This window comes from Mixophyes fleayi, chromosome 3 (genome assembly GCF_038048845.1).
Source record: "Mixophyes fleayi isolate aMixFle1 chromosome 3, aMixFle1.hap1, whole genome shotgun sequence".
NCBI classification, from domain to species: domain Eukaryota; kingdom Metazoa; phylum Chordata; class Amphibia; order Anura; family Limnodynastidae; genus Mixophyes; species Mixophyes fleayi.
In genome coordinates, this window is record NC_134404.1 from 189360518 (window position 1) to 189375325 (window position 14808).

Sequence of the window (14808 nt, forward strand, 5' to 3'; positions counted from 1 at the left end):
CACAAGGTGGGAGAAGGAGAGATGGGGGGATGATATTCACACATGGAGAGGAGGAGGGATGGAGGAGGTGGGACCACAAGGCTGGCTTACCCCAACATAAACATTTGTAGCCGAGTCTCTCCCCTCCCCCAACACAACTTCAGCATCCCGGGCGTGTGCAGAGGAGGAGGGAGCTACAAATCCAGTAACACACAACTAGCACAACATCACCATCAATAACCTGCTAGGCTGACAGGAGCAGCAGACCGCCGCCCACTACATGTCTTCCACAGAGATTACATGCAAGTCCACGCACAAAGAGCATCCCTGCAGAAATGTACGGACAGGTGTGACAGCACATATATATGTATTGTTTGTATACAGAGATCATGTCATGTGCTCTCATCTCTGGTGTACAGCTGTGCCTGCTGTGGTGACAGATGTGATAATGTGTGCACACGCCCCTATGCCCTCCCTCCAGTGCCACTTACCCATCTTTCCTCTTAGCTTTGTAAACATGCCCGTAGGTTCCTCGACCCACTTTGCAACCTTCATATTCAAAGAGATCCTCCACCCGCTCCCGCTCGGCAGACAGCTTGCTCTTGAACTCGTAATCCATCCTCCTCGGCGGACAATGTTTAACCCATCAATGCGCTTCTCCCCCCGTGCTGCTGCCGGGGCTTACATGCAATAAGTAGCCAGCTCTACCTCCACCATTTCCTTGTTTTTCTTCTGTGAACATAGACGAATGCCATGTACTTTGCATGCAGAGCGCCCCCTATCTTTACTTTCTATTTCAATCACTTGACCGATATGAACTAGGTTCCCGGACACAACGGGTTACTATCCGCCCACAACTGTAACGTCACGCTTCGGGGGCGGGGCCTGGTCAAGACATGCCGCTGGGTCGTAGAGGAACTGAATGTAAGCTCCTCTTGTGTGTGATCGCTCGTAACCTGGACTATTGGGTATATATAACCCGTATGTTTCTGGGCTTAATGGGCCTATGTCTATAGCATTTTGAACTCTATAGCATGTTGTTCATTGATACTTTGCAAACTAATTTGGTAGATGGTTGGGAATTTCAAAGGAAAATGTTAAAGGTGTCCCATGCATTTGGTTTGAAGTAATTTACCTAATATGTAGGTAATATTGGTAATACATTTCCATAATATACTGTGCAGGATCATGCAATGGTCTTTGCACACTTACCAAAATTCATCATAAGGAATATTATACTTGCTTACTGTTGAAAATTCTATGATTGAGATTGTGCAAATAACACCTAGGTGCTGTTGAGATTGTGCAAATAACACCTAGGTGCTGTATGTGTGGCATTACACCAAAGGGCAGGGTAACCTGCCAGTGGCTTCCTGGGCAGGGGGCATCTGCCTCCCAGACAGGACCCGTAGTGTTCTACCTTGTGGTGGCTCAAGGGGCTACTTGTACTTTTTTTCCCTTTAAAATGTTCCTAATAGTCTTCTGAACCGAATTTCGCCCCCTGGGCTTAAATTTGTCAACCAGCCCCTGTGTCCTGCGCCACAAATGGAACCTATAGCGCTGTGTGCAGCATACCGCCAGAGTAGCTTTGTGTTTGGGTAGCATGCTGCCAGAGACTGTATAGTGTAGCAGGTCTGAATCGAAGATTATTTTTATTTTACTGTAAAAGTCAACTCCAGTGATAACCAAGCAGCACAGCAGTGAAATTATTGTCACAGTGCATGGGGGCCCAATCACTTGTGATAATGGAGTGAATAAGTAGATCAAAGCCCTATCACTGCTCTAAACATTTTATCACGGTGATCAAAAATCTCATTATCACACTTTCACAAATACACTTTGGAGTCCCAATGGATTATTTAAAAAAAAACGTGAGTTATGAGGAAACCCCATTCTACTTGCTTCTCTGTGATATATGCACATTGTGTGTATGTGTGCCTCTTCTTGCCTGGACTTGCGTGCATGCACGTGCAGTGTTGCGTCATCAAATGTGTACACTAGCAGTTTGGAAGGCACTGCAGGGATCTGGAGGTCTCCCAAACTAATATACTAATAAATATAAATATATAAATTTACACTACAAGGCCAAAAGTATGCGTACACCCCTTCTAATTCGTGTGTTTGGGTATTACAGACAAAGCCTTTGCTAACAGTTGAGTAAACACAAAAATACTGTCATCTCCATAGTCAATATTAGCAGCAGAACAGGTCAAACTGGAGAGCTCAGTGACTTTCAAAGTGGCACTGGCATGGGATGCTACCTTTCCAACAAGTCAGTCTGGCAAATTTCTTCCTCACTAGAGCTGTAGAGCTGTCCCTGTCAACTGTAAGTGCAGTTATTGTGTAAATATCTGGGAGCAACAACAGCTGAGCCGTGATGCACTAGTCCACATAAGCTCATGGAAGGGCACCGCAGAGTGCTGAAGCTCGTAGCGCATAAAAATCAGCTGTCCTCGGTTGCACCATTCACTACTCTGTTCCAAACTGCCTCTGGTAGCAACACCTGCACAAGAACTTGTCGTTGGGAGCTTCATGGATTTGATTTCCATGACCGCCTCAGAATACCATGTGCAATGCCAGAAGTCGACTGGAGTGGTGTAAAGCACACTGCCATTGTACTCTGGAGCTTCACCATATAGCAGTCTGGTGAACGAATCTGGGTTTGGCGGATATCGGGAGAATGCTTCCTACTCAAAAGTGTACTGCCAACTATAAAGTTTGGTGGAGGAGGAATAATGGTCAGGCTGTTTTTCTTGGTTTGGCCTAGACCCCTTAGTTCTAGTGAAGGTAAATATAATGCTACAGCATACAATGACATTCTAGAGAATTGTGTACTTCCAACTTTGTGGCAACAGTTTGGGGTACGGCCTTTCCTCTTTCATCATAACAATGCCGCCCATGCACAAATCAAGGTCCATCAAAAAATAATTTCCAGAGCTTACTGTGGAAGAATTTGACTGACCTGTACATAGTCCTGACCTGAAACCCATGGAACACTTTTGGAATGAATTGGAATGCCGACTACGAGCCAGACCATATCGCCCAACATCAGTGCCTGACCTAATACTCTTGTGGCTGAATGGATGTGAATCAATAGGGTTTTTTAAAAAAAATTCTCTATGGATTACAAGAAGAGGACCCCCCCTCGATTTAGGTGAGCAATAGGTTGGAAAAAGTATTTTTCAGTATTTTTTTTACAAGTGCACTACAGGTACCAGTGCACCATGACTACCAGGGCATGCTGGCACTAGTAGTTCCACAAATGCTAGCTTGCTCTTCCAGGCTGGCACTTTTAGTTCTACACACACCAGCATACCTAAAAAGTTTAAGCATGCCAACACTTGCTGGGTCCTCACCAGTAAAAAATGTATTGATCTATCAATTTAAAGTTAAATTCCACACACCTATTATCCAAGAGGTTTGGGAAGAGTGTGTCACGGTTGGCGTATAGGAAATTGATCCCTAGGTTCTGGTGGACATTGCTTAGCCCACCCACAGGCGCGGAGTCTAACAGGCCGGTGGTTTTCGCCAGGAACCCCTGCAAGGAGGTATGGACTTTGCGACACCAAACCTGCAGGTCGCGGTACTGTGAGTGGGTGTACAGCAGAACGGTATGGAGGAGCCAGGTGACACGAGCAGTTATAGATGAGGCACAAGGAGAGTAGATGTCCTGTGGTGCAACCAGGAGAAACAGGCTGTCTCGAGGGTAAGAGGTAGAGGTACTGGAACAGCTGGAGTACAGCACTGGAATTGTGCAGACCACACGAGGAAGTAGAGATAACTGGGGAATCGGGTGATGAGTCACCGAGGCAGTTGGGGTCCACAGTGGTAGCAGTCAGAGAACTGGGGCTTGCACGATGAAGTACATGAGAGGTGGTGTAATAGTACTGGAGCAGCAATAGTTGAATACCGCAGGAGACTGAGAGCAACTGAAGTGGCCGAGGTAACTCGTAGCAACAATAGATGAGATACAGTAGTAGCGGCTCTGAGTGATAGCGGTGAGAGAACGGGAGCTGTTGCAATGTAGTACAGTTGTGATGGTAAATAGCAGTACTATAACAGCAAAAGTTCAATACAGCCAGAGACTGAGAGTAGACTGCAGCAGCAGAGGTAACTCGTGGTAACAGCTGATGAGTCACAGGTGTAGTAGCAGCTCTGAGTGGGCGTGATGAAAGAACTGGTACTGTCACGATGAAGTACACTGAAGATGGTAGTAGTACTGGAGCAGCGATAGTTCAACTCAGGCAGAGACTGAGAGCAGGCTGAAGTAGCGGAGGTAACTCGTGGTAACAGCTGATGAGTCACAGGTGTAGTAGCGGCTCTGAGTGGTCGTGATGAGAGAACCGGAGCTGTCACGATGAAGTACACTGGAGATGGTAATAGTAGTACTGGAACAGCGATCGTTCAACACAGGCCACAAACTGAGAGCAGGCTGGAGTAGCAGAGATCCACAAGGAGGACAGGAACCAGAACCACAGGCTACAGGAAGTGAGCTTGAAGAACAGGCATCAGACAGGTGAATCCAGGAGGTTTAAATAGTGCTCCAGAAATGCTCAGCCAATGACAAGAGAAGGGAGGTCCAGAAGTGCAATAGACTTGCACCTGTGCCGAACTGAGTATAGCTGAATGAATGAATGAAGTTAGTCTAATGCTGGAAGATGGCAGTTTCCAGATAAATGAAATGCGGGTAATGAGACAGGTACTACTTGCGGGACTGAAGCGTTACAGAGTGCTATGCTTCATTAAGAATACATTTTCTCCTTGGGGGGACGGGGAGGGGGGCATTTTCTTGTCGGCCTGATTCCTCTAAGGAATTCAGCCCAGTGCTTTACAGGCTAAGACACAGTGACATTAGGACAAGGGGACCCCAAGCTGCGGATTTCACTGTTATAGCATCACCAGCCTAGCCTGTTATAGCCTATTGCTGGTAGCTGTTTTCAGAGGGACCCCACAAAGTTTTGTTATAGCTAAGCTTTACCAATCAGTCTGAAATCAAAGTCATAAGCCAAAGATTCAAACGTGAGCTTCTTTATTCAGGCATGCAAGCATGGGTACACAATTCTAACAAAAATCTGAAAAAATAATGCATTCACACAGTCTTATATACCTTTCTTGTTACTGGACAGATTTTAGTAATCACCCTGTTCTAGGACTCTCCTCTATACAGAGCTTGACCTTGCAGGGGGTCCACAACACATCTGGTTCTCTCATAACTTGGTACAATCAGACACAAGAATGTGCCTTATTTCTTTCTTTGTAAGGCATCAATTGAACAGACTATTTTCCCCTGCACGCTATTAACTTCTATGAACTATTTAAAGCATAAAAGGTATAGTCCTTCCCATCGATCTGTTAAAGAGCCAGAACATAAGAAACTTCTTATTATTACCATGTCTCCTGCGTTCATGGAGTGGCTTATTGAAGGCAACTTTGGTTTTCCTTGCAACTCTTTCAAATGATTAGTCCATTTTTTCACATATTTCACTGTCACAGCCTGAGCTGTAGCTAAGTCAATGGCTTGTCTTAACTCCAGATTAGGGAGTTTCCCAATTAAGATTTCATATGGGGTGATTTTCAGAGGCCCTCTTGTGTTGTTCTGATGGCATGTGTGAGGATACCACCCTTAGCTGGGATGGCAGTTACCCTCTGTGGGATTCAACTCACTCGGGTAGACCAGAGTATATCCAAAATAAGGCTTTATTAGGACAGCACAACACCTCAAGACGTTCACAAGATACAGGGTAATGGTAGTATGTATCCTCCAGCAGCCTCTTGCAGTCAGCACTCCAAAGTAATAATCTCAGTCTCTTTCAGTGTCTTATCCTTCCGCAATATTACCACTACCTTTTAGCTAGACAGTTACTATGTCGACCAGTTTGGGATATTGACTCACACAGACCCTGTCCTGGTAGGGTTTCCTCCAGCGGCAACACGATGCCTGGCCCAGAGTCCTTTTCGCTGATGTCTTGTACACCAGGATCCTCTAAGTTAGAATCACTCTCTTGGCATTCTACTCTCCCTATATTTTTGGCTGTATATACAGGGAGTAGGGTCAAATGTCTCAATCCTCCCCCTTACAGCAGGGGTCTATCAGTGGATACTTTAACTGTTAGACATACTGTCTTTGTTGCCTTGATTATACAATGGAATGGCTTGACTCAATTAGCTATTTGGCTGAATACAGTAAACAGGGTTACAATATAACATCAAGGAATGACACTTCACGCTTGCGTGAAACAACAAGACATTTAATACATTGTATCTGCCACATTGCACAATCTGAGTCTGTGATACATTTTGATACAATAACATTTATATTGATACATGTTAATACATTTTCCAATGCTATGTCAGCCAGTATAGTACTGTGGAGGCACATTGCATTTCATCTAGAAGTTCTAACCTAATTACCTCTCAGATTACCTGTTTACCTAGCTAATTAACTTGGACTGCAAGCCTGCTATGTCAAGTTATTCAGACATTGTTCTGATTGCAAACTAGATCTAAGCCACACCTCATGACAATGGACATTTGAGACAAATGGTAATTCCCTTAGTGAACACAAGCAAAATGATTTTTGCTGTGCTGTTATTTTCACACACTATGGCAATATTCTTTCTATTTCTAATACATACAATATTGCAGGTAATAGCAAGGGCAAAATGTACCTAATAACATGAACTAATAATACACATAATACACCGATACTCTGGTGTATATACTTAGACTGGGCCAAGGATTAAAACGTTCATTAATCTGTGAGAAACGGGTGATGAATAAAAGTTCTCAGTCCAGTAGCCCATTTCCTCACACCATGTAACAAAAATCTGTTGGGTGATTTTGGCAAGTTTAACTTTGATAGTGCAGCATGGTGGCTTAGTGGTTAGCACTTCTGCCTCACTGGGGTCATGAGTTCGATTCCTGACCATGGTCTTTTCTGTGAGGAGTTTGTATGTTCTCCCCATGATTGCGTGGGTTTTCTCCAGGTGCTCCGGTTTCGTTCCACACGCCAAAAACATACTAGTAGGTTAATTGGCTGCTATTAAAGTGACCTAATTCTCTCAGCCTGTGTGTGTGAATTTTAGGGAATTTATACTGTACACTCCAATGGCGCAGGGACTGATGTGAGTGTGTTCTCTGTACAGCGCTGTATAATTAGTGGCGCTATATAAATAGCTTATGACAATGATAGTGCCATTGTACTTTTCAACTTTCCCACTAGTCTGTGGGTGATAGGGGGTATGTAGTTGTTGTTTAAACCCTAAAAAAATCACAAATCTTTTTAAACACAAGTCTAGGGAAATGGATGCCTTGATCAAAGGAGATAACCTGGGGTATCCCATACCTGCATACAAATTCTTGCACTAATTTCTTTGCAGTTATACTAGCAGTCTGTGAGGCAGTGGGATAGGCCTCTATCCACGCTGAAAACAAATCTATGTATACCAGTACATAACGTTCACACCTCAGGAAGTTGGATGAAGTCAATCTGTATTACTTGAAAGGGTCCTTCAGTAGGTGGGAGTTGACAAGGCTCTGTGTCCACTGGCCCGCCTGAATTGCTCCTCAAATAGATTAAGCATTCCTCACAATGTTTAGCAGCAAATGTGGAGAATCAAAGAACATACCAGTAGGACTTTATAAGACTTACTGTGGCCGTCTTACCTACTCATGGGTTAATATGTGTGACAGCCCCCATCTTTTCATTGAGAGCCTTCCTGTTGAGAACAAGCTGATTACATAGATATTAAAGTCCCTTTCCCTTTGAAACTTGTTCCTGGCCTGATGTGTTTTCCTGGCATATAATCACCACTATTTGTTTAGGCAACAATAAAGTCTTTTATTGCTTTTACATGTGCAGTGGGGATACCATTTGATATAAGGACATTCCGGAGCTTCCAGAGAGCTCCGAATTAATGTACCATGCCAAAGTCTTAGCAATAATCTGTAAATGTTCACTCTCTTTGCTTTTGCTAGTTTACATACTTATGTCAGTGCTATAAGTCAGCTACTTGTGCTGAATGCAGAGGTGACAGTGCTTTTGCTCTTAAGATGTCATGATCTCTGACTATTGCATAACTTGATGTGAGAGTGCCATCTTTAGTACTTCTGTTTGCAACTGCCTTCTACATAAAGTGTCAGGTATATAGTCAGCATTTGGGAGCAGGATCTCCGTGAGACCTGGGCACGGTGCAAACATTTTGCTTAATTATTTGTAAGCAATCATGTGATGGGATACCTACTTCTCTCTTCTCCTACTTCTCTCTTCTCCCTCTGAACCTGTCCAGTATCATTAATGGGCAAAAGTGTGGTCCAGTTCACTACATTCCATCTCTGGTATAATGTTACTAGGCACCTGATCTCATCTACCAATCGGTTTCCTTTGCAGACTATAAGTCTCCTCCCACACTCAGCAACTGGCCAGTGCAACACTTTCCTGGTTCCAGACTACCACAGTTGCTGTTTGTTTGCTGCCTTATCCTGTCTGCTGTATACAGATCTCAACCATCAACCCTTCGTGTGATTCAGCTTCAACCTGTTTGCTGTTCTATGGATTTTACCATTAACCCTCTGAGTGAGTTAAGATTCATCCTGTGGCTGTTATATGAACTGCAAACCATTTACCCTTCGTGTGAATTCAAATTCATTCTGCCTGCTGAAATAAATACTTTGGCTATTTATTCTGCGTGTGGATGCACCTTCATTCTATCTGCTCATGTACAGATTTCAGCTGTTATCCTCTGTGTGGATCCTCCTCTCATCAATCTATTTCTGTCTCTACAACTGGCTATCTGGGGTAGTAGATTGTTGTTCTGAGTCATCCACTTTCTGGAGCCATCTCTGTGTCTCGGGGTACCAACTTCCAGTTCCAAGCCTACCTCAGGTTGTGAATTCTGAGTTGTCCCAGGCCAGCTCCAGGCTTATTCTGTTCAGTAGGTTGTCACCCCCTGTATAGTCTCTGCCTGAGTTCTGAGTCTTCCCAGTTGTGGTACTATATTTGTCTGGGTCTCTGGTCGTGGGTTCAGGTCCTCCCTGTTCCCACGTCCAGGTTTCAGTCCATCAGGTCCAGATTCCAGTCATTTATTCCAGTACGGAGTCCAGTCCAGCATTCCTCCTCCTAAAATCTAGTACACAGGATTAGATCAAGCTCAATTAGCAAGACATTCATCCGGCCTCCCAGTTTCCTCTACACTCCAGCCACAGCTAGCCCCAAGGATCCCGAGACGGATCCCAGAAACCATATTGCCGTGACACATTAGTATTGTGGCTTGGTTGGGTACAACAGATAAAAATGCTCAACTACAAAATTAACAGCCCTCAGATCCTGAATGAAGCGCAGCCAGGTCCACCGGTTTTCTTAATAGGGAAAATGGGCGTGTTTGCAGGATTTGTGGTCCTTAAAACCACGCCCTGTGATAGGCATCTTTTCAGTACTTCAAGAGTTACTATCTTTGCCTCTGGTTTAAGTGGATACTAAGGTACTTTGGGTGGTTGCTTGTGAGGTTTTTAGCTAAATGTGTGCAGGGGAGATATTGGACATTTTGCCTACAGCTGAAGGAATGTGGTCCACAACTGCAAAGGGACACTCAAGCATATATTGAATCAACCTCAGAATCAAGGGGGAATGAGTGTTTTGCAATAAGTGAAATTGGGGGGGCTTAGTAAATCTTGCACTTGCTGTTCATGTTGTTCAGGGACTTGCAAATATATTCCATCCAGAGTATAAAGAACAGTGCAATCTAGCTTACATAACAGGTCACGTCTTAATAAATTAACTGGGGCATCAGCAGCTACTAGAAAGAAATGTTCTGCACTCAAAGGGTCTAGAGCAGGCCTGTCAAACCTGCGGCCCTCCAGGTGTTGTGAAACTACAAGCCCTAGCATGCTTTGCCGGTAGACAACCAGTTGATACTTGGAAGGGCATGCTGGGACTTAGTGTTGTGAAACTGTAGTTTCAGAACACCTGGAGGGCCGCAGGTTGGACAGGCCTGGTCTAGAGTGACTTGGGCAGGGTGAGTTTCCTGTAATGTGAGGGTTTTATTGTCAACCCCTACAGCCTGAACCGAATTTCTAGATAGAGGAAGGGGTTCTGCAATAACTGATCTAGCAGCTCCACTAAAAAGCATTGTCTCTACCTTCTATAGAAAGTTGAATGGTAGGCTCAGAATTCTCGCAAGAGATGAAAAAGGGGAACTGCAAGATCCTGTCATTGGGTCTCTGTTATCATGAGGTCCTCTTCAGACCTACCCTCTGTTGTTTGGGTTTCTACAATTTCTTGTTATGTGCACTCTCTTGCAACAATTGTAACAGATTATTTCTGTAGTCCTGCCCATGTGTGGACCTTTCCTGACTTGGGTGTTTTCTCATGTGGATGCAGCAGCCATCTTACAGGTGGCTTCTGCTGCTTTTATTTGCATATTCATTAGCTTAGTGGAAGCACTGTCCCCCTTTACGTCTATGTTATTTTCGGGTTATTTTGCCTCTTCTAAAAGTTCAACTAAAGGTTAAACTTTCCAAGCAGGAGAAGAGAGTTTTAGGTGGTCTCTAATAGGGCCCATAAAACCCTCAACAAATCCTGTTACTAACAGGGATCTCAAATCGGATGTCAAATATGTCATTGAGCCCATATGTAAAAAACGAGCGTGATATTCATCTACTGTCTCACTAGCGTTTTAGTGCACTGTAATGATTCTTATCCAATCAATTTTAGGATGGATTAATTTCTCCACAGCCCCTGTGAACCATGTCCACAGTGTATCTAATTCAACTTGAGTTTCTCCATCCCCTTTTATTTCTGCTGACCACCTCCGCTCCAGACAAAATGTGTCTGCAACTTATTTAGTAAAGATAGTAGTAACTAACTGTAGGAGGTTCCCATATATGGGCTTATATAGTCTATCCCTGTTAAGTAAGTAGTACAACCCAGGGGGTCAGTTTTGTATGGGGAGAATTCCTGTACAATTCTATGAAGCTCAGTGGCAGACCAAAGGACATATATGCTCAACTGGGTTTCTACACAGTGTGGAGCTACAGCTTCTGGAGCTGGTGGTACAGTGACGGTATGCAAAGGACATATAGGAACAGAGAAAGAGAGACTCTCTCGGGTAAATGTATGAACGTCCGATTTTTTCAACTCGCCGGAAATCGGCAACTTTGCATTGAAAATTTAAAGCGGCGATGGCTTATAATGGCAAGTTTGCCTTTACCATACATTTACCCCTCTGGCTCCAATCCTCTGCACCTTCTAATTCCTAGGGGCTGAATATTACTGGGTGTTATTCTCCTTTATTCAAGGGTAATTGAGTAGAGAGATTGGGGTGCTGACAGATCGCCTTCTACCTCCCCCCTCCCCTGCGCATCTCCCAAAGCCAGGTCTGGATCAACAAGTGGTACTTGTACTGGGGCATGTAAAAAAGGATTATGGCAGCTTATATTGGCCAAAACAGACATAATTTCTTCCTCAGGGCAGAGGGTAAATCAGAGTACGATCTTTCTAGGGGGTTTTCTTCTCTCATCACCATGGTTTGTGCTACATACGGGGGGAGGGGGGGGGGCTGGATAAGACTATGTGCTTCCTGAAACCAACTAGTATATGCTTTCCATTCATTTACATATATACCCAATACAGTCTAATTGTAACAAAACATGCTGGTCAAATTAAATCTTTATGCATTAGCAACTAGTCACATGGGAGTGTCTGTGCGCTGGCAGGATGTAAGTCAAGTTACCTCTGCACTTAGCAGAACATTAATCCATAAATTATAAGCTTGCGAGCAAGGCCTTATTACCTCTATGTATGTATGTATTACCCAGTATTGTTTTATTACTGTTTGTTCCCAATTGTAAAGCGCTACAGAATCTTCTGGCGCTATAGAAATAAATTATGATGATGAAGATTGATACAGCGTCCAGTAAGAGGGCTTTCAACTCACTCGCTATTACACAACTACACAAGTGCATGCTCTGCTATCTGAGACTGGGTGATTTTGTCAGTAGGTGACAAAATTCCTTAATCTGTCATCTAACCCTGTCAGACTCAAGTAGTCAGATCACAGAATTTCAGGTGACCTTTTTCACACACTAGCGCCGTTAAGGTTGCTCACTGGCCCCTCGTATATCGGGAGAAAGTTATTTCCTTGTCTCCCCATAAGCACACTCCTTTCTTGTCGCACTCAGTGGCCTTCTTTCATTCAACAAGTGTTTCAACAATGGAAGACAAATTTATTAGGTACCAATACAGTCTGTGATAGCACAAAGAGTAATACAGATATCTGCTGTTGTATATTAATACAAAAGAACATTTGGATCTTACCAGGTGAATTTCCAGCTAAGGCAGCATCACTCAAAGGCAACAAAACTTTATTTCATAAAACAGGAAGGAATAAAACTTAATAAAGCTTACCCTATGATTAGGAGATGTCATCTTTCTTTGAGAGAGCCGTCTTGTGGAATCTGGGTCATGACAAAAAGCTGGTATAGCTAAGTGTTTACCAATCAGTTGGAAGTCAAGGTTATAAGCCATAGATTCAAATGTGAGCTTCTTTATACAGGAAATGCAAGCATGGGTACAGTATTGTAACAAGAATCTGAACATATAATGCATTTGAACAGTCTTCTATACATTTTTTTGTAACTGGCCAGATTTTAGTAACACACCCTGTTCTAGGATCCCCCTAATACAGAGTTTGACCTTGCAGGGGTCCACACAACCCATCTGTTTTCTGGTCATCTGGTTCTCACGTAGCTTTGTACAGTCAGACACAAGAATGTGCCTTCTCTTTCTTCTTTTTTTAAGGCATCAGCCTGCCCTGAAGACTATTAACTTGTATTAACTATTTAAACCAGAAAAGTATACATATATATATTGGCACTGCAGTGCACTGTGGCGCCTTACAAATCTACGATAATAATAATTATATATATATTACTTGAATTCATCCAAGTTCCATTAGAAAATGCCCCCTGCGCAACACATCTCTAAAAAGCAAGTGGGTAATCAGTTTGTTGAGGACGCTACAGGAAGCTACAGGCTATCTGTACAGGTCTATGACGTTCTTCATTCGTTTTTTTGCTACATATAACTTTCAGAATCGATTTGTGGAATATCAATTATTGGAATTCTATCCCTATGTGTGCACTATAGGTAGAATGAACTTTAATTGACAGACTGAATTTGTTCCTGATCTTTCTTTGTTCTTTAAGTGAACTTGAGAGTATATATTTTTATTATTTATATGTATTACATATTTTTAGTTTGTGTTCATTGATTTTAATAAAAATTGTTTCATATGAGTAAGGTTATGGTAGTATCCACACTATATAGAATGTGCTCTGCGCTTCTTTGTTTCCTTTTTATTATTAGCTTACCAGAAAATGAAATGCAATAATTCCTATAAGGAATTAAGCACTGTTTTAAACTGGTGGTTTAGTTTAGTTTTGATTAATAATAGTATTTTTTCACTATTTCCTAAACTTGTAATAAATGTGATCTAATTTGCCATTGAGTGCTCAAGTCAGCGTCCAGTTTTATCCTGGTAATTGAATATACTTGTTTTTGATAGAATGGGTCTACCTCCAGATTCCTGCCCTGCTCTACCTTCCCTCTGCCCTATTTTACTGACACATAGCAAGCTTTTATTCTGTGCAGCTGGCTGAAGGGAAAGTTCAATATGAGAATTGCACCCAAAAAGAAAATTACAAACAAAATGTACCAAGTGAGAACTTAATTAAAATGTATAATAGTTTATATGTTTGATTTTGTTTTTTTGTTATAGCTTAAAACTCAAAATGATAGTGCCCCTTTATTGTTGTTCTAGCTATCTAGCCAGCCTGTAAATCAACATTTCCTCTTCCTCCTCCGTGGGAGCATACACTATGGGGCTAATCCTTCCTTGCACGTGAGTCAGGACAGGAAAGAAGACACACCCGGAGGGTATATAGGGCCATACCTCCCTCTTTCCTGTCCTTGTAGTAGAGTCAGGCAGTTCAGGTTTATTGTTTTTCTCTCTTACCTACTTTCATGGCCAGAAGGAGAGCAGGAGGATAGGAGTTTGCTCCTCCTAAAAGTCTGGCAGTTGCACTTGAGTTTAATATAGGTTTAGCATAGATGGTGGGACTGGTCTACTCATGGAGTGCCGCCCTCCATGGGAGCTTCCATCCTTCGGGCAGCCACATGAGCCTGTCGAAAACCAAATTGGAGTGACACCTTCCATTTGGGAGTGTGAATCCTCTGGCACCCATATGAGCCTGCATGGCACAAATTTTGGAGTGACGCCCTCCATGGGAGCTTACATCCTCCGGTAGCTAGGAGAGCTGCATAACATTTGGCATCTTCTCTACCCTGGTGATACCTTTGCCCTTGATGCCTCCTCCTACAGCAATGGTGGCTGTTTTCTTGCCTCTGTGTCTTAAGGAAAACTTTTTGGAAATTGACATTGTGACGTCCCGCACACGCGGTGGATACTGAAACCAAAAACCTTTGAATGTATTGCAAAAGCAGGAGTGGAGCATTGTACATGACAGGAGATCCATACGCTGTGTACCAAACATCCAAAACAGAGCCAAATGTGGAGGTAAAACGGTCCCCAGGAAGCAGTCAGGGTGAGCACCTTTATTATATTATAGTGGCTCATGTTTTTAGCTAGTTAGTGTGCAGGCTGAAACTGTGTGCAGTTAGTGTGCAGGCTGAAACTGTGTGCAGTTAGTGTGCAAGCAAAAACAGAATCTTTTTGGTGGAATTTGTGACAAAAAATTGCCAGAAGGTTTTTTCCTAGAAGGATGTGTACTGAATGTAGTTCTAGTGAACAGTAACAGTCTTCTCCTCATATG

General features: G+C 43.1%; 1 protein-coding gene across 2 annotated transcripts in view; it reads right to left on the reverse strand.

Moving 5' to 3' along the window:
- CDK19 (cyclin dependent kinase 19) overlaps positions 1 to 774 on the reverse strand; it is a 206215-nt gene extending 205441 nt beyond the window's left edge. The window contains exon 1 of one of the 2 annotated variants that reach the window (XM_075202923.1): positions 471 to 774. In XM_075202923.1, coding sequence (XP_075059024.1) covers positions 471 to 598 — 128 coding nt within the window. In that variant the 5' untranslated portion in view covers positions 599 to 774. The remainder of the gene's footprint in view (positions 1 to 470) is intronic. The other variant, XM_075202924.1, reaches the window with a different exon arrangement.
- Between the last annotated feature and the right edge of the window lie 14034 nt (positions 775 to 14808).